This window comes from Mytilus edulis, chromosome 7 (assembly GCF_963676685.1).
Source record: "Mytilus edulis chromosome 7, xbMytEdul2.2, whole genome shotgun sequence".
Taxonomy (NCBI): Eukaryota; Metazoa; Mollusca; class Bivalvia; order Mytilida; family Mytilidae; genus Mytilus; species Mytilus edulis.
The window spans coordinates 7,741,630-7,762,510 of NC_092350.1; the positions used below are offsets into that span (position 1 = coordinate 7,741,630).

Here is a 20,881-nt window from a genome sequence, read left to right on the forward strand (position 1 = left end):
TTACTACATGAATTCATTACATTTTTTGTCTAGAAAATTGCTAGGATGCCCTGTCAAATCATCGTTTGTCCAAAAGAAGGGACATGGCGGTTTTCTCTGTGCGTCCGTCTGTGTGTTCAGAACGCATTTCTGTCTGTAACTAAAAGTGTTGCTTCTTATATTATATAAAAGTGTCGTCTAGCAATGCTATCTTATATTGATCTGATTACCTTTCGGAGCACCTGAGATCACCCCAAGTTTTTGGTGGGGTTTGTGGTGCTTTGTTTTTAGTTTTCTATGTTGTGTCTTCTGTACTATTTTTTGTCTGTTTTTTTTTAAATTTTTGGCCATGGCGTTGTCAGTTAGTTTTCAATATTTGTACCTGTAGAGAGTTCTGAGCCTCGTTAATAGTCGTCTTTAAGCATTATGTATGTCATGTCTTCGATTTTTTCTTTATTTACAGCGTTGTCTTTTACATTGCAGACCATCGGTTCACTAAATCTGGTCAGCGTATGTCCTTCAACTATAAGAAAAATTCCACACCGCATAGTGATTAATATTATATACATGCAGTGGTGTTCGATAAAGTTATTGCTGGTGATCCGATGGATAAATCTGTTGTAGAGTTGTCACTGGCTCAGACGTACTTATAAATATAATTATTTTCTGTGACTGTATCTAACATTAATTTGTAGAATCCTTTACTATAGATAATTTAGCGGATCTGCAAAAATAACATCTCCATGCCTTATATATCATGTACTGTAGTACGACGCTAGATTAAAACTGACATGGAAAGGTAACACCCGGCCACCGAAAGCTTCATTTTTATGAAACCCAGGTGGTCGTGTGGTCTAGCGGAACGGCTACAGTGCAGGCAATTTGATGTCACGATATCTCAGTAGCATGGGTTCGAATCCCGGCGAGGGAAGAACAAAACATTTGCTAAAGCAAATTTACAGATCTAACATTGTTGGGTTGATGTTTAGACGAGTTGTATATACATAATATACACAGCCATGTATCACCATCACTGCTGGTGATCCGATGGATAAATCTGTTGTAGAGTTGTCACTGGCCCAGACGTACTTATAGATATAATTATTTTCTGTGACTGTATCTTACATTTATTTGTATGATCCTTTACTATAGATAATTTAACTGATCTGTAAAAATAACATCTCCATGCCTTATATATCATGTACTGTAGTTCGACGCTAGATTAAAACGGACGTGGAAAGGTAACACCCGGCTACCGAAAGTTTCATTTTTATGAAGATAACAGATATATATATTAAGCCCAGGTGGTCGAGTGGTCTAGCGGGACGGCTATAGTGCAGGCGATTTGGTGTCACGATATTTCATTAGCATGGGTTCGAATCCCGGCGAGGGAAGAACAAAAAGTTTGCAAAAGCAAATGTAAAGATCTAACATTGTTGAGTTGATGTTTAGACGAGTTGTATATACATAATGTACACAGCCATGTATCACCATCACTGCTGGTGATCCGATGGTTAAATATGTTGTCCCTGGCTCAGACGTTCTCATAAATATAGTTGGGTTGATGTTTAGACGAGTTGTATATATACAACTCGTCTAAACATCAACCCAACAATGTTAGATCTGTATATTTGCTTTCGCAAACTTTTTGTTCTTCCCTCACTGGGATTCGAACCCATGCTATTGAGATATCGTGACACCAAATCGCCTGCACTGTAGCCGTCCCGCTAGACCACACGACCACCTGCGCTTAATATATATCTGTTATCGGCAATAAGTGACATTGGTCATTAAGCTTAAATCCTAGGCAATAAGCTACCGCCTAGGCATTCAGTTATTGCCTGAAATTTTCAGGCATTAAGCTTATTTCCTGAAATCTGATGATGATTTTTCATCCTATTGCCGAACATTATTTTAGGCAACAAGTGAACACTGGAATTTATGTATATATTGGTGATTTATTCATGACATAAAAATACTTCAAATATTACATGTTCCATAACTAGATTTATCACAAATTTCTCTCAAGTATCATATGTATATTTTTAAATTATATATAATTTTTTTTAATATAAATAACATATTTTGTTTTCATATTTTATTATAATTTGATGGGTTTTGATATACATTACATATTTTTTAGTGATTTTATTTCCGGTCTGATGGGGAGAGTTGTCTCATTGGCAACCATAACACATCTTTTTATATTATTTTTTATGTAGTGCAATAAAGTTGATTTAATTGTTAAAAAAAAAACATATTTTTTATAGTTAGGATGAAACTTGGCCCTGTAGTTTTGCATTGGTAAAATTTGAATTTCTTCTACTGTTTATATTAACACGTATGTTATTTGCAGTAATAAAATAAAATAGTTGAAGTACTCAGTATTTATATGAAAGATGCTCGGAATTTTCCTTTGAACTTTTAAGTATGAAACCGTGGCACTTCGAATTCAGCTCCCTCAAAGCATATATATAAAGATTTGACTGATTATTAAATATTGAATTTTAACTATTTACAATAAGTTTGTTCAATTCTAATATAAAACGTAGTTATATTTTTAACTTATGTTTTGTTTTTTTAGAGTTTACTGTACAATTGTAATATCAAAATTATTTATTACCTTTGGTTTAAAACTAATATTTATTTTCTAAGAATCAATCGATTTTTGAATTAAAGTTGTTGGTTAATTTTGATACAATATTTCTATTTTTTCATTTGCTATTTTCTTCTATGCCATTAATAAGGACAGCGGTTATGACATCCTAGCTAAGATAGTCATATGATAGCTTCGATGTGCATGCTGTCACATGTCGTAAGTTGGTCCTAACTTTATCATCATTTCTGTGCTAAGAATATGTTATAGGACCGATCTTAGAACAGTTTCGATAAATAGGCCCTAGTTCTCTTAATGTTATTTTGAAACAAATCTACGTTTATTTAAATAAATAGAATGTCTTATATTTATTCGCATTTATTTTTTAGGCATTAAGCTTAATGCTTGCACACATTTTTCCGGATTTAAGACTAATGCCTAACATCATTTAGGCACTAGACTTATTGCCTAGGATTTAAGCTAAATGCCTAATTTCACTTATTGCTGCTAATATATATATATACTTTAACATGTAAAATTTATGGTTAAAGTGCATTGTTTTATTGGAGATATGGTCATATATATTGAAGACTGGCGTGGTGACGTACATTGGTTAAACGGATTAAGTAATAAAAAAAGGAAATTTTGTTTACTTTTAAGGATTTAAATTTTCATAATGTTTTGTGGGAAGCTATTTATTCTTTTTCTGTGTCTGCATTTTGTTCCGAAAATGGACATTCCTTTAGGTGAAAGTCACTATCATTACTGTACGCATCTCAAATCAAAGTTACTTTAAATATTTGATTTACTTACAGAAATGCGAATGTAAGAAACTTTAAGAGAGGACGTTGTACAAAATGCTAAACAACGGTCAACAATGCAAATTGTTTGACAATATTAGATGGAAAAATAAATAGACGGGGTTTTGTTTGCAATCTAACGATCCAATTGGCATTTATAAGATGTAGTAGCATGATATTGTAGGATATAATAAATTGCATTTTAAATATCCAATGCATTGATTTATTTTTGAAATAATGCGTGTATTCGCTGTAGGTTGCAAATGTATTTTTTCACATGATATATCAGATGCGGAATTTCGTAGTAATTTTCGTTCTTCACATAAAAATTGTAAAAATAGACTCCGGTAGTTTCTGTCTAGACTAAATATATTTAGCATTTTATTTTTGGATTTAATTTACGTAATGACCAGTGATTTTAAAATTGTATGAAAATTGCTTAAAATAAGACTTGCACAAATGGTATTGACTGTTGTTTAGCTTGACCCCCGATTGGTTCTGTCCAGTCTAGATATTCTTAGCATTTTGTTTTTCAATATAATTTACTTAATGACCAGTATTTTTAGAGGAGACTACGTAAAGCTTCATAATATTAAAGCAATATAATAATGGATTCCGAATACTTTAATATAAGAATGTCTGATTTAAAAAGTGATCAAGCCGAGAGAGACATATTTTCTTTTTGTATTTTTTTCCATCAGGATCAAACAGTCTGCTATATATTCCTTATACTCATCATATGATTTATGGCATCATGTTTATTATAAGATATTATCATGGTAAATCGATGTCTATTTACATTGTTATTATTCTTTGACGATGTTGCATCTATCTCCTTCAGATGATGAACTGCGATCTTTTTCAGATGAGATGTTTTAGATAGTAACGTTTGACCAACAATATTATAACTAAGAGGAAAAAAATGTAAGTATTATATTTTTATATTTTTTATACTTCAACCAACTTGTTTGTTGATTACAAATGTCAATTACAAATCGTGTATAACATGAATGTAATATATAGGTGTTCTATGATAAACTTAGTTTGTGTTCTTTTTATACATTGTTGTGTATATTACATACATTTTTTTATTGTTGAGTTTATGAATATTAGGTCTTTAAAATCTAAAATGAATACACGTACCTTCCATTCATTTTCTATCAAACAATTTTTCAACTAATCGAGACAATGATTAGTTTACAGCTTACATAACAGGGGCGGATCCAGGAATTTTCGAAAGGGGGGGGTGCTAACCCAGGGCACCCAGGGCAAAGGGGGGGGTGCAAAACATATGTCCCGATACAAATGCATTGATCGGCAAAAATAAAGGGGGGGTGCGCACCCCCGGAACCCCCCCCCCCCCTGGATCCGCCACTGCATAATAGACATTACGTCTTAGATACGTCATTGTTTTAATAACGTTAATAGTAGATTACCTAAGCCGTATTTGGCACAACCTTTTGGAATTTTTGGTCCTCAATGCTCTTCAACTTTGTATTGTTTGACTCTATAACTATTTTGATCTAAGCGTCACTGATGAGTCTTATGTAGACGAAACGCGTGTCTGGTGTATTAAATTATAATCCTAATACCTTCGATAACTTTTTACTGGCTTTCACTTTGTTTTCAGTAACTGCGAGTACACACATATCTGTGTCTTGTAATTCATGTTTGTACTATGTACTTTTTATCGATCTTATACACCACTATCACACGTATAATGAAAGGTTAGTTACCCACGAACATATTTACCTCATTCACATTCTGAAAGTTTCCGTCCCATGTTAGGAGCCTATAATTCAGTGATTAGTACTGAATTTCGAAGGGCGTATGTTGATCTATATATAGTACAAATTAATTCAAGGTCATTTGGTCTATATGGTGGACATTTTCTGATTGGCAATCTTTTATTATGGCACATGCTTTTGGAATTTTGGGTCCTCAATGCTCTTCAACTTTGTACTTGTTTGGCTTTATAACTGTTTTCATCTGAGCGTCACTGATGAGTCTAGGTAAAACATATCTATTTTGATAGAAAATGGAAATTACTTGAACCAAAAACTTTAACCTTAAGCGGGACAAACGGACAAACTGACGAACGGACGCACAGACTGAAAAACATAATGATCCAAGGAAGGCGGGGTCTAATATTCTCAATATTTAAATTCCTATACTTGTTAAGTGTTCTTATAGCAAATGAGCGTACAGACAGAAATAATTGTCGACAATGTGACTAATGTTTGGTCTCCGTCAAAGTTTGTAACCCGAATTTGTGTTCTCTCAATCGATTTATGACATTTTAACGGTGGTAGGATACTGTTGCCTTTATTTATGATCGATACTTAATGACAACTATTTTGTGTGAGCTTTTTTCGACCCCATTTACTGTAACAAGACTTAAGTGTGATAGTTCTTACATTAATACTCTTACATAGATTTACTGTAACAAGTCTAAAGTGCGATAGTTCTTACATTAATTCTTTTACATACATTTACTGTAACAGGTCTAAAGTGTGATAGTTCTTACATTAATACTTTTACATACATTTACTGTAACAGGTCTAAAGTGTGATAGTTCTTACATTAATACTTTTACATACATTTACTGTAACAGGTCTAAAGTGTGATAGTTCTTACATTAATACTTTTACATACATTTACTGTAACAGGTCTAAAGTGTGATAGTTCTTACATTACTACTTTTACATACATTTACTGTAACAAGTCTAAAGTGTGATAGTTCTTACATTAATACTCTTACATACATTTACTGTAACAAGTCTAAAGTGTGATAGTTCTTACATTAATACTTTTACATACATTTACTGTAACAAGTCTAAAGTGTGATAGTTCTTACATTAATACTTTTACATACATTTACTGTAACAGGTCTAAAGTGTGATAGTTCTTACATTAATACTTTTACATACATTGAGTTGTATGTTTATAAATTTCCAACATTTCTTATTAATAATAATCACCATCTCTCTAACAAGATGAACATCAAACACATATAATAATGAAATTTAACTTTATAATTGTAACGTCACATAGTACTAGTCATAAGTGACTTATGATCAATTTTACTATAGACTGTCGTATGATCTGACTTCCGTGATAGTGTCGTGGTGAGGTGCTCACATTGAGTGAGATTTCTTTTTTACTGTTAACCTTGACTTAATCAAATCAAAAACTTGAATATATTTTTATAAAATGTATTATGTGATTGTTTAAAGTTATTAAAACCTGATTGTCACAGCCAAATGATTTATTACTTTTTGTTTGACATCTCTGCTTCAGGTCTGATGTTTCCATTTGTATCGACATCATTTTAGTTAATCACACTCTTACATATACCCAGATTATTATACACATTTTTGATATACAATGTAGTGTCAAGAGATATATTTATTTGCAATTTGAACTTTACGATCCTCTTCCGACAGTTAAATTCGACCTTGGTTGGTTTCAGTTTTTACTTTTAAAATAACGCAGATTATACTGTAATCTTTGATTTTACAAACTCTATATTTTGTGTATTTCTGATTTATGTTCATCCAAAATATTGTTTAAAACGCCATACAGTGGTAAACTTAAACAAACAGATATGTATGTGAATTCACCACATGTATTATTTCTCGCATTATCTATCAATGCCATGTTATCCAAGTGTCACGAATACAGGTTATTCTCACTAAATGATTGGTTTACTCTAGAAATAAGGTCATGACTCCTATTAATGAATATCTCGGTTATTCTCATGGAATGATTTTTTTTACTTTAGAAATAAGGTCAAGATTCTTATTTAAGAACCTCTCGGTTATTCTCACGAAATGATTGGTTTACTCTAGAAATAAGGTCATGACTCCTCTCTAGAAATAAGGTCATGACTCCTCTCTAGAAATAAGGTCATGACTCCTATTAAAGAACCTCTCGGGTTTTCTCAAGAAATGATTGGTTCACTCTAGAAATAAGGTCATGACTCCTATTTAAGAACCTCTCGGTTATTCTCACGAAATGATTGGTTTACCCTAGAAATAAGGTCATGACTCCTATTAAAGAACCTCTCGGTTATTCTCCAGAAATGATTGGTTAACTCTAGAAATAAGGTCATGTTAAAGAACCTTTCGGTTATCTCAATCTTTGCAGCAGACAGTTCTATAATCAGGTTTATTGTTACTTTTTACAATAAAGCAATCTGTCAATATACTAAAGTTATTTCTATTTGATAATTTGCTTTTCGTCGAATAGTCTATAGAGAAATCCACTCTCTTTGAAAATGTTGCACTGGGGAACGTGTCTATTGTAAAACAAAGCATTTTCGATATAGAAATGTAATTGGATTTCACCACAAGTTATTAGCAAATCCTGTCGGGAACATTTTAGATATGTTTGGATTTGAAGATACACCGAAGAGTCAACTGCTTATAAGGAAAAATTATCTTCCATTTTAAAACAATACTTTTAAAGATATAAAACACACATGTGACCTTCAACAAATCTGATTTATATTATTGTAGACACACACAAACTGTAAACGTACAAACATGCTAACTCGGTTTATGTATATATCTAGAGAAATGCTAAGTAATAGCAGAGAATACTTTTATTTGGTGACACCAGTGAATACATCAATATATCATGTCATTTCGGTCAGTAAAAACTGTATATCTACTTTTATTCTAAAATCAAATTGCATTTGGCATATTCTGGAAGTGTTGAAATTAAATTTGATTTGAACTTATGTTAATATAATTTCAACAATGACACGCTATGATATGAAATTATTCCAAAAAATTGTATTAGACAATTTGGCCCCATAAAGCATTTTATTAAACACAACCAATGTCAATTCAACGACGATTCATCAACTCTAATTCTTAATTTGCTGTCTTTAACAATCTTTGTTTCTCATTTAATGACTCAATGCGTCATTAATCTCTGCTCTAAAACGTGCTTAAGATGGCAAAGTGAAAGATATGCTATCAACACCATTAGCATGTTTAGACGTGAAAGTATTACTTACCGTACAAAAACCGATAACTACAAGTTGTAAACAGGTTGACCACACCTACTCTGAAGTTTTTGAATCACTTAGAAGACTTTTATAGACGAAACGCGCGTCTAGCATACACAATTATAGCCTAGTATAGATGCTGAGATTTTGTAACAAGAAAATAGAAGACGGCATATAAATTGGAAACCACATACTAGACATTACGATACGAAATTACAACTAAAATTTGTATTTATTATGTATCTATAATACTAAAATTACGAGGTCCAATTTGTCAGTCGTCATCACGTAAAATAGTACAAAGGTGTAGATTAAAAATTACACCACTCCAGGCCGTTTTGTTTTCCACGTCATTAATATTGCCAATAATTAAGAAGTTCCGGGTCGAGTCCAATACCGATACCAATAGTATATTCACCTGTTACCGATTACCTTATCTGTACTTTCCGCATCTGACAGGCGCACCACCAAACGGTGTATTCAGGATTAATATGCTATATAGTATTACACAGGTCATATTCACAGGGTTGACACTGCTTAATTGTCAAATTGTTACCTATTGTGGTATTTTAATCAGTTAGACTTTCTAAGATAAAATACTAAAAATCTGGACTAAAATAAGGCGTATAGGTACAGTTTTCAATTTGTTAGCGGGCATGACGTAAAACAGCGAATCAAAGAATTCAACTTTATTTATAAATAATATAGGACAATGCTGTTGATTAAAAAAATACTCCATTCCAGGACCTTTTGTTTTCCAAATAATTAATATTATCAATAATTGATAAGTTCCAGTTCGACGGGTTCAAACAGAAAGATTTGAAAGCAGAGAAAACTGTGTATCTTATAATCGGCATGACTTTATCAGATGACAATACTAATACTAAAATAAGGCTTGCACATAGTTATATCCTTTATTTCAGTCACAGACCGCGATATCACGGGTGTGTTCTAGTATTACATAATATGAATCATTATACTTGACACAGGCTCTTCTCCTTGTCGTCAAGTGAAACTCTACTACTTGTTAGATAAATACAATTCTTGTAACATAAGTCTGATTTTAATGCGAATGTTTCTTGTACTTGGACATAGTCTCTTTATTTTCTCCGACACTTCCAGTCTTCTTTTTATATTAATGTACCTAAAACCTGTCTGCCTTCATAAAACATCAAGTAGCTAGAAAATTCTAATATGAAATTATATGAATTATGGTTTCTTTAGCTTGATCCGTTATTTTTCTACTAGACAACATTGAATGAAAAAACGAATCACAATAGTTCCAATATGAATTAATATAATGAAATGGAATCATTTTTTCAATGACATAAGGAGAACAAATGTAATAGGGTTCCACTTTGCCATATCTGTTTATACGAAACAACATTCTAATGTAAATGGTAATACTAAAAATGCAACAAACACATTTTGTTTTAATTGAAGCCAAATATATGTGACATAAAAACAACGCAGTATCGAGCTTTATGATTTTATTAAGGTTTCGCTATACTGTTGTTGACCAATGGTCATTTGATGTTTCGCTATGCTGTTGTTGACAAACGGTCATCAATCAGATGCAAGTCGCATCTTTCTTACAAAAATGATTGTACCAATAAAAAAAGAAGTTTGGAATAAAAGACAGGCATGCAAAGGGGACGTTTTTAGCCTAATATTTCGTGGTAAATAAGGTAGTTGGTACATTTGTATTTTCATGTATTATATTTTAACAAAAACAAAACCCATTTTTCAAAATTGACCACAATCTAAGATGTGCTCCTGAAAACTCATAGAAAATTACATTTGTCGTGACGTCATTGATTTATACTATTTGTATATTACCTCAATTCTGAAATAGATATTGTACTGTGATACTGCTGTCACAAAGTCAAAACTTCAATCACTTGCTTTGAGATATCGATGAGTTTTATAATTTGTTTGATACGTTCAGATGTACATAAAAAAGAATGTTTTTAAAACGTTAATTAGTTTGACACACGAGGTAAGGATACCAGTAATGAACACACCGGAAGTTAAGATACAGTTCACATTAATTGGCATGCCATTAATTGTAGCAAAAAATAGCGCAGTATATAAAACATGAAATGGGTAAATTTCTATATGTTTTTGTTAATGATATCACATTAACCTATCAATAACCCCAATACTAAGATGTTAATGACAGCTGAATAATATGTCAATAATGGTGGAATTATGCTCTGTTATGTATCTCAGACCTTACCACCTGACTAATTAGAGGCTATACAGACCCTATGTCGTTAACTCAATACTGTAGACTACTGTTTATATTTTCTCTTTATCTTATTTAGTTTTTGTTTAAAACACGAAAGAGGGTAAACACAAAAGTCTTTTTAGGACAATCACTTATATCTTTAAAAAATTTCGGCAGAATTTGCCCTAATTGTAAATCTTGTCCAGGTGATATTTTTTGTTATGTTATGATTTTATCTACATAGAAGTATCAATGCTCTTCAACTTTGTACTTGTTTGGCTTTATAAATATTTTGATATGAGCGTCACTGATGAGTCTTATGTAGACGACACGCGCGTCTGGCGTACTAAATTATAATCCTGGTACTTTTGATAACTATTTATCTACTAGTATCTTTTATACTTTTCAAGATATAAGGCAAAACACCAAAAATAGATAAAATCAAGTTCAATAGCCAGTCAACGTAAGTAGACAAATTCGGACATAAGACTTATATGTAAATATGGTCTAACATATGATTATGGATTTTCCGAATTGATTTTCCTCTGAGTTCAGTATTTTTGTGATTTTACTTTTTTTTTATAAGACTTACATGTAAATCTGGTCTGACATAAGACTTACATGTAAATCTGGTCTGACATAAGACTTACATGTAAATCTGGTCTGACATAAGACTTACGTGTAAATCTGGTCTGACATAAGACTTACATGTAAATCTGGTCTTGCTTTTTAAAGTTTTATATCTATCTATTGTAGCTTTTACGGATTTAGTGAAAATCGAAAAAACAAATGATAAAACTGGTCGTTGAAGGGCAATTATTCATAAAAGGATTAATTGAAGATTTCCGCTAGCTATATATTCACTTATTTGACGATCTTGTCCTGCAAATAAAATAATACACAGTGTGCAATTGTCCTAATACGAGAATTTATCGGGTCAATAAAATTCATTTCTGGTGAACGAAGCCAAACCCGATATGAATTTTATTGACCCGATAAATTCCGTATTAGGACAATTGATCACTGTGTAACGAATTTATCCTGATTTTGTTATATTACATATTATTATATTCAAATTCAATATTAGGACAATATCAACCAAATATGTTTTAGATATTTAATCTAAAACTGTGAAAAATTAAAAATATTAGGACTATAAGCCATCTATTTTTTTTTTATTTGGTCAATAGTATAAGGGAGATAATTCCAAAGGACGTAATAAATAAGGAACATAATCCCAATAGACGTAATAAAAAATTGTACTGAAATATATTAGGACAATATCAGCCAATCAAATTGCGAGAAATTACTCTAAATCAGGATAATTGTGTTTATTTTTCTCGACGTTTTTCTAAATATGTTTTGCTCTTACATATATTTATAATTTTTACTGACTCAGTCAGTTTCAATTTACGGATTTAAAGGAAATAAATAAGACACAGACTGTCGTGACACCATTTATATTTCATCTTGTTAGGAGTAACATCAGTTATTTCCTGCAGTGTCAGTTAGAAATGTACCATTATATCACAGTTAAAGCATTTGGGAAACAAATATTGATTGCTTCCAATTAAACGATTTTTTAAAATAACATTTTATTTCCCTCACGTCCTTGCAGAAAAGCATCATCTTTGTTCAATTAAGAAAATAAATGAATGCAAACACAGTTCAAATATATGATGTTTGCCTTCTTGCATTTCAACGTTGACTTTTTTTTAATCTATAACAATTCTTCTTTTTTTCAATTTATTTTGCTAACTTTGTTGATAAAGGGATGTTTATACTACTTCACAAATAAAGATAAATAGATATAGGAAGGTGTGGTGTGAGTGGCAAATGTCTGTTCATTTGTGTTATTATGGATCCGATTTTCAATATTTCTTTCTGTCGGTTGTGTTTTAGGTAAACTGGAATCTGATGTAACTAACGGATAATTAGCAATTAAACTTCTACTGTTTGTTGGTATGCATACACAATAGTCAGTGATGATATGTTAGCACTGAAATAAAATGATGTAATAAACAATCATTATGTAACAAGTAGGTACACAATGTGTAAAGATTTGAACGGTACATAGGGAAATAAGGAGGTACATCACATATGAAGTTTTGAATAGTGTAAATGGAAATAAGGAGGTACACAACATACAAAGCTTCGAAGGGTACACAGGGAAATAAGAAGGTACACAACATACAAAGCTTTGAATAGTACACAGGGAAATAAGGAGGTACACAACATATTAAGTTTTGAATGGTACACAGGGAGCTAAGGAGGTACAGAATGTATAAAGTTTTGAATGGTACACAAGAAAATAAAGAGGTACACAATGTACAAAGCTTTGAATGGTACACAAGAAAATAAGGAGGTACACAATGTATAAAGTCTTGAATGGTACAAAAGAAAATAAGAAGGTACACAATGTATAAGGTTTTGCATGGTAAACAGGGAAATAAGGAGGTACACAATGTATAAAGTTGTGAATGGTACACAGGGAAATAAGGAGGTACACAATGTGTAAAGTTATGAATTGTACACAGGGAAATAAGGAGGTACACAATGTATAAAGTTTTGAAGGGTACACAGGGAAATAAGGAGGTACACAATGTATGAAGATTTCAATGGTACACAGGGAAATAAGGAGGTACACAATGTATGAAAATTTGAAGGGTACACAGGGAAATAAGGAGGAACACAATGTATGAAAATTTGAAGGGTACACAGGGAAATAAGGAGGAACACAATGTATGAAAATTTGAAGGGTACACAGGGAAATAAGGAGGAACACAATGTATGAAAATTTGAAGGATACACAGGGAAATAAGGAGGTACACAATGTATGAAGATTAGAATGGTACACAGGGAAATAAGAAGGTACACAATGAATAAAGGTTTGAATGGTACACAGGGAAATAAGGAGGTACACAATGTATGAAGATTAGAATGGTACACAGGGAAATAAGGAGTTACACAATGAATAAAGGTTTGAATGGTACACAGAGATATTTCACTTCAATTGAGAAAAAATTGAATGTGTTTTTTATATCGTTGTTTTGCATTAGAATCTCATCACAAGTTTACATACAATGTACTCGTGAAAGATGTGAAAATCATGCTGTTAAAATGTTAGTATTAGTAAAATGATTTTCAATCGCACAATCTTTTTTTCCTTTTTCGTTTAAATAAAATTAAGTATAGATAAGACTTAATCCATAGCTCATCCATAATTAAAAAAATCATTACAAAGCACGTCTTGTGTTTTATTGCTGTTTTGATATTGCCGGTTTTGATCTGATAAGAACTTTTATTTATTTTTGACTAAACACTGTTTCCTCAATTTGATGTTATTCTCACAACTGATTTTAACTACTGTAGTTCGAATATCGAAGGTGGCAGGTGTCCCCGTGTGTTTGACTCGAATCTTAATTGACTAGGATTGTCAGTATCCATACCGAAGGTCGGTGGTATTCTCCGGGCAATCTTGCTTGCTATACCAATAAAATTGACCGCCATTAAGTAGCACAATAGTGCTGAAGTGGCGTTAAACCTTAATCAATCAGTCAATCTATCTATATAGCTACGTTAAAAACAGGATTTTCTGAAAATCGTCTATAAAGAATAGTTTAGTCAATCATCATTTCAAATGCAAATGGCGCTTGTGAAATCAGGAAACATACATGTAGCAATTAAATGAAAACAGAGAATATGGTTGTATAAAAGAATTTGTTTGTGACCTGAATGATGACGACATTATATGTAGAATTTTTCCTATGTTGTATGAAAATCATCACTTGACCATTAAAGCTGCTTTGTGCGTGATACAGTCACGTCATTTATATTTATATTGCAGTCACATATGTGATCGATATAAAAGACGTGACATAGAGACATTTTGTTATGTTTCTCCTATAAACATTGTTTTTGTTCCGTGTTGATGTTTGTATGGTGTTTAGAGATTGTAAATATATTTTATATTATGTTTTGAGATGTTGTTCGTTTTAAATGAAATGGTAAAATGTATATGGCGGAAATAAATATGATCTATCTGATATCCTGTTAATATAAATCCGCTTTAAAAATATTAGTAAACATAGATCTTCTTTGCATGTAATAAAAAAACAAAGTTATGGTCATAACATTATCAAACAGGTTTTTATTGCACATTTCAATTTATTGATTCTTCAAAATTAACTAAGTGCTGTTTTGCTAGTGTTGAAGAAAAACAAGATAATAAATCAGTTGAAATATGATAGACCATTAGTTGCCTTCTATACCGTCAATTGTACAAGGCTAATAACACATTCATTGGCAACTCTTACTTGATGCGGTTCTATTTCAGAGATTTATCCGTCCAGTGTCAGAAAATAATGGCTAGTCTAAATCGATATGTTTTATATTAAAAATAAAGTGTAAAATATTAGAAGTTTATGAGAAAAGAAATCAAATATACGATAAAATATTACTTCTTATTACAATCTGGTCGTTACTTATGTGGTAAAATTGCCAGTTAGATGAAGTGTATATCAGCAATTAAACGCCAACATACGGCCTTTAACAATATGAACGACTTATACCGTATAGTCTACTATAGTCGACCTGAATCAGCTTAATTAATGAACATTTCACGTGGGGGGGGGGGGGGGGGGGTAACTTCCTATTCTGGGTATACGGGGATGTGCCAAAAATATGGGTCATAATTTTGCGAGATTTTATGTAAAAATGACCCTCCTTTTTAATGACATCCTATATCAAAATGCATTTACGTTTGATAACTGTATATTGATTTGGGGTATGATCTACATTTCATATAATATGCTATTGAGAATCTTACATTATTAACGGTCAATTTTAATATTAAATTAAATCAATTCATTTGAAAGTTCACCTTTCAAATAAGTTCCCAAATGAATCCCTGAAATTTTTCTCCTGATTTGAAATTCAACGTTTTGAATATTTTAAATATTGTATATAAGTATAGGTCATTCTTTCTTAAATATTTATATAACTATAGGTACTGAATTTCAGTGAATGTTATATTAAAATGGGTACGTTTTTTGAGGCAGAAATGGCACACCCCTTCCAAAAAAATATCGAAGTTTTTAGCGAAAATAGCAGCGGAAATCTAGAGACTAAACAATTTGTATTTTTACAATTTGATACTATGCACATCTTTCAATAGGTAAAAATATTTAGATATGCACAAATTGTTCATAGTATTTATCAACAGATGAAGTGTTTACTGAAAAAGCAAAATCTGCTGAAACGACACCATGCGACGTCATCAAAACGTCATCTTTTTAAAATGAGCAAATACAATATGTTACAAGTATCCTTTTCTTAAAAAAAACGAAGAGTAAGCATGGACTAACATCCAATTGTTCAAAATATTTAAAAAAAATTAAATAAAAGCTCTGTTATTATACTTTTTACGATGCGGATTTAAGCATGGATGCAATTTGGGTACTCCTCATTTCAGAATCATTGATGGTTTGGAGGTCAGTTTAGACCAATTTTTCTAGGATTCCATATGGATTCAAAATTAAATTGGTGAAACCATATAATGAATAATGATACATCTACAAAATAAACATAAATTATAATGAAATCTTTTGTCTGAAGTGTAAATAAACGTAGATTAAAAAACTGTCAAAATAGGTGCAATTTGGGTACCCTGACGTTAAATATCAGTTGCAATTGTCTTAACTAAAAACATCAGTACGAGGAACAAAAACAACCATACAAACAAATTATAGAAACAAAGTACCGGAATACATGATATGATACACAGGCAAAATTTGCTCATGTGAATTTTTACTTGAATCTCACATGAAATTTACGTGGAAAATTTCACGTGAGATTCACTTCAAACAAGCTCATACGCGTTAACTAAAGTCAAAATGATCAAGTAAAATTCACCTGAATCTCACGTGCACTTCAACCTCCTCCCCCAATCCCGAAAAGGATCAATCAATTTTATTGATCGTTTCTAAATATACAGTATCTAAACAAGACTGTAATCAAAATTTGAAGAGTATTAAATTTTAAAGTTTTATGACATCTTTTTTTTCCAGACAAATCAAATAATGTGCCTGACGTTTTACAGTTTATTCAATCGATCACTATGGTTACTACCTGTTGTTACTGTCAGCCTCGTTTTGATGACTTTCAGTACTACGTAAGTACCATTATATATTATTTTCATGACCTTCTGTTTGCTCAACTATTGAGTTATTTTTACAGACTAAAAGTTTAAAAGCGCCACACTTATTGATCCTTACGTTTTTGTTTTTAAATTATCTTGTTAACTGATAAGAACACAGTTGTTTGTCAATGCGACAACTCACCCCAAGATCCTGCCAATGAGACAACTCTCCACAAGATCCCAAATGACACAGAAATTAGCAACTATAAATCACCTTACGGCCTACAACAATGAACAAAGCCGATACCAAATTGTCAGCTATAAAAAGGCCACAAAATGACTATTTCAAAATGATTCAAATTAAAACACTAACAGGCTAATGTATCAATCTTCCATGCAGTGTTATCGGTCCTTGCTTTCTCTCAAGAGCATAGGAGATTGCCTTATTTATGTACAAAATAATGAACGAAAAAACAGATATGTATGAAAGCAACGCACCACAACCACTGAGTTACAGGCTCCTGACTTGGGACAAGCACAAAACACGTTGGTAAATAAAGCCCATGTCCCACTAGTCCACGATCGCACCACGCTCACCGCGATCTAAAATAAATTCAGATCGTGGTGATGTCGCGGTATGAGCGGCATGAAAATGTAAATCTCCCGCTTTCACGATGCTAAGTAATATACTACGTCTTTATTACGCTTCTACAACGATTCCGCTACGATTATACCACGTTCTCACCGCGCTTATTTTGCGACCTCACTACGATTATCAAGATCTTTCTACACTCATCGCGTTCTCACTGCGACCATACCACGAGTTATCCGATTGCAACACGATCTTACCACGCTTCTACTGCGATTATATATATATATAGCACGTTTTTAACTCGATTATACTACGTTCATACCGCAATCTTACTAGATTTCGCGTAAACAATACAGTCATGCCACTAAAATCTACTATAACACGTGGGCGTGGTGGTAGGGATTGATGTAGAGGCAGAGGGAGCTCTGATAGTAACACATCCTATCAAGCAGAGATGTTGGACCGACCAATCCAACCTAAATACAACCTATTGCTGGTCCATAAAGCTCAGTTGCAAATGACGTTATTTTAGTGAACGATAGCAGAGATGACACAGATGTGGCAATAGATATAAGAAGATGTGATATGAGTGCCAATGAGACAACTCTCCATCCAAGTAACAATTTATAAAAGTAAACCATTATAAGCCAAGGTACGGCCTCAACACGGAGCCTTGGCTCACACCGAACAGCAAGCTATAAATGGCCCCAAAAATTACAAGTGTAAAATCATTCAAACGGGAAAACCAACGGTCTAATCTAAATGAAAACGAGAAGCATGGTTAAGCCGCCAGAGAAAATGGACGAGAAGTCTAATTACCGCCAAAACGGACAAATAAAACCTTGAGAGATTTAATATATTTTATGTGAAAATGACAATGAGAATGATGGTCGTAGTATGCACGTAGTCAGGTCGTAAGAAGAGCGTTATGAGGACGGCAAGGGCGTGCTAGAATCTTACTATGGTCTTGAACAGCGTGGTGTAAACGTGGTATAGTCGTAGTCGAAGCGTAGTTGGGTCGCGGTTAGAACGTTATGGTCGTAGTAAGGTCGTAATAACGTCACTGTGAGATCGTAGCGCAGTCTCTCCGAATATAATCACGATTTCACTACGCTCTTGCTACGATGGTACAGCGATCTTTGCGATTTTACTACGACCTTAGATCGCTCTCTACGCTTCTACAACGATCGGATTTGTCCACGACCACACCACAATTGTTTTGAACATGTTCAAAGTTGGCCACGCTCATCACGATCTTGAAGACCTCACCACAACCGTGATACGACCTTACTACGATCTACATAATCGTACTACGATCATCAAAATTTGCATTTTTTCACAGATCGTAGTGCGATCGTGGCCTAGTGGGACTGCGGTCTAAGAGCGACCATACATGTTAAACACATCGAGTCTTCATTAAGCCTCGGTCACACCTTACCGGATAGCACGAACGGACGCCTAACGGATGAAAATAAAAGTTGTCCATTGACAAAATTGTTATCCGTTGGGAGTCCGTTGATGTACTGACCGAATTAAACGGACGTTTAACGGATGCATAACGGACACACAGCGGATATGCGACGTACGAGAAACGGACACGTACCTGACAGAACGGATGTCGAACGTACACCCAACGGACGAGTACCGCATAAAACGGACACCTAACGGAAGCGTACCGGATAAAACGGATGAACAAGATATACGGAAAAATCAAAGGCGACAATAATAATACATGTAAATCGAATAAATATTCAAAATGTTTCTGTGTAACTGGTTTCGGTTTGTTCTTCAAGAATTCCGCCAAAGGGCAGTGTCTGGCCTGAATAAGAACTGCTTGATTGTGAAGGCGTGCCTATACTCTAAGATCGATTATGAACAATAAGAACTCAGGAACCTTAAGAAATCTGACATACCAATAATTGGCATTTCTAAATTTTACATTGGCATTTATTCGTTTCAGATCCGTTCATCATCCGTTTTATCCGTTATACGTCCGGTAGATGTCCGTTTCTCATCTGTTTAACATTGATTTCGTTTTATCCGTTAAACGTCCGGTAGAAGTCCGTTGGTGAATTTATCTTCCAGTCCTCCAACGGATGTATAACGGACACGTAACGGATACAAAACGGAAACGAAACGGACGAGTACTGTACAAAACGGACGCCTAACTGGACGTTCAACGGACATTTTATCCGTTGGACGTCCGTTCAAAGTTTTGAACATGCTCAAAATTTTCCTCCGGACAGAACGGACGTCGACGGATAAAACGTACGATAATTAACGGACATGCAACGGACATGGACGGACGTCTTACGGATAAGAACAGACGTCTAACGGACATGAACGGATTGAAAAAAAGTTATCTGTTAGGCGTCCGTTCGAGCTATCCGGTAAGGTGTGACCCGAGGCTTTAACAATGTATACTAGAGTTAACATTCCGAATTATACACACATGTGTTGCCTTATAAATCAATGGTCACTAAAACAGTTTTTAGTTTGACCTTTAATCAGGCAATCCACTTTCTGTGGTATGTTTAAGCACAGTGTAAGAAGATCGGATTCAGTGTAAGAGGATTAAACCTGAATTTAAGTAGATATCTTTTATAAAGTCATCTTATAGAATGTGCTAAAAGACTGTTGTCAGTTAAGGTTGTTAGGTTAAATTAATGTCTAGGGTTTATAATGGAAACTCACACCAACACCTTAAAAAGACAAGTAGTATGCGACATGTGCGTGGACATATATATTTGATAAAGAAGGATTCGAATCCATTTAAATTTAAAAAAAAACGTATACACCAATTCTTTTTTCTTTATTTGTTTCTTTCCCAAATGGTGATCTGATTAAATTGTATACATACATGCTGTTTATTTTGCAGATATGGTATAGCTGTCGGTCTCAATCATACACAAGCAGTATTTCCTTACGTAACGTAAGCTATCTATAGACATGATACAGGTTAATAGATATAAGAAGATGTGATATGATTGCCAATGAGACAACTCTCCATCATAGTAACAATTTGTAAAAGTAAACCACTATAAGTCAAGGTACAATCTTCAACACGGAGTCATGGCTGACACCGAACAGCCAGCTATAAAAGGCTCCAAAAACAGGAAAATTAACGGTCTAATCTTATTTACAAAAACAAGAAACGAGAATCACTTATGAACTACGTCAATAACCTTTGAACCGTAGCGGGTTTAAACGTTTTAATAGGCACCAACCTTCACCCTATTTTTGAACAATAGCGTAAAATCAAAACAAAAATATGAATTCAAAAAAAATTAACTTTACAATCCTAATTGTATATTAGTTTATAACTGCTATCTATCAAGGAACACCTTCTTTAACTTTCGGTAGCTTAAACTATAGGTTTATTTATGGTATTTGTAAACTATAATTGTTTGTGTTTTGGTCGGTTTTCCATTTTGTTATATAGGGTCAATAACTCAAATAGATATTCAAAAACAAAAAGAGGGACGAAAGATACCAGATCTAGAGGGACAGTCAAACTCATAAATCAAA

At 33.1% G+C, this 20,881-nt stretch overlaps 1 protein-coding gene across 3 annotated transcripts in view; it reads left to right on the plus strand.

The window, feature by feature from the left end:
• Positions 1 to 20,881, plus strand: part of LOC139529845 (DNA damage-regulated autophagy modulator protein 2-like) — a 50,100-nt gene that overhangs the window by 16,372 nt on the left and 12,847 nt on the right. The window contains exons 2-4 of one of the 3 annotated variants that reach the window (XM_071325776.1): positions 4,241 to 4,299; positions 16,691 to 16,794; positions 20,232 to 20,285. In XM_071325776.1, coding sequence (XP_071181877.1) covers positions 16,703 to 16,794; positions 20,232 to 20,285 — 146 coding nt within the window. In that variant the 5' untranslated portion in view covers positions 4,241 to 4,299; positions 16,691 to 16,702. Of the gene's footprint in view, positions 1 to 4,216; positions 4,300 to 16,690; positions 16,795 to 20,231; positions 20,286 to 20,881 lie in introns of all 3 variants that reach the window. The other 2 variants (XM_071325775.1, XM_071325777.1) reach the window with 2 other exon arrangements.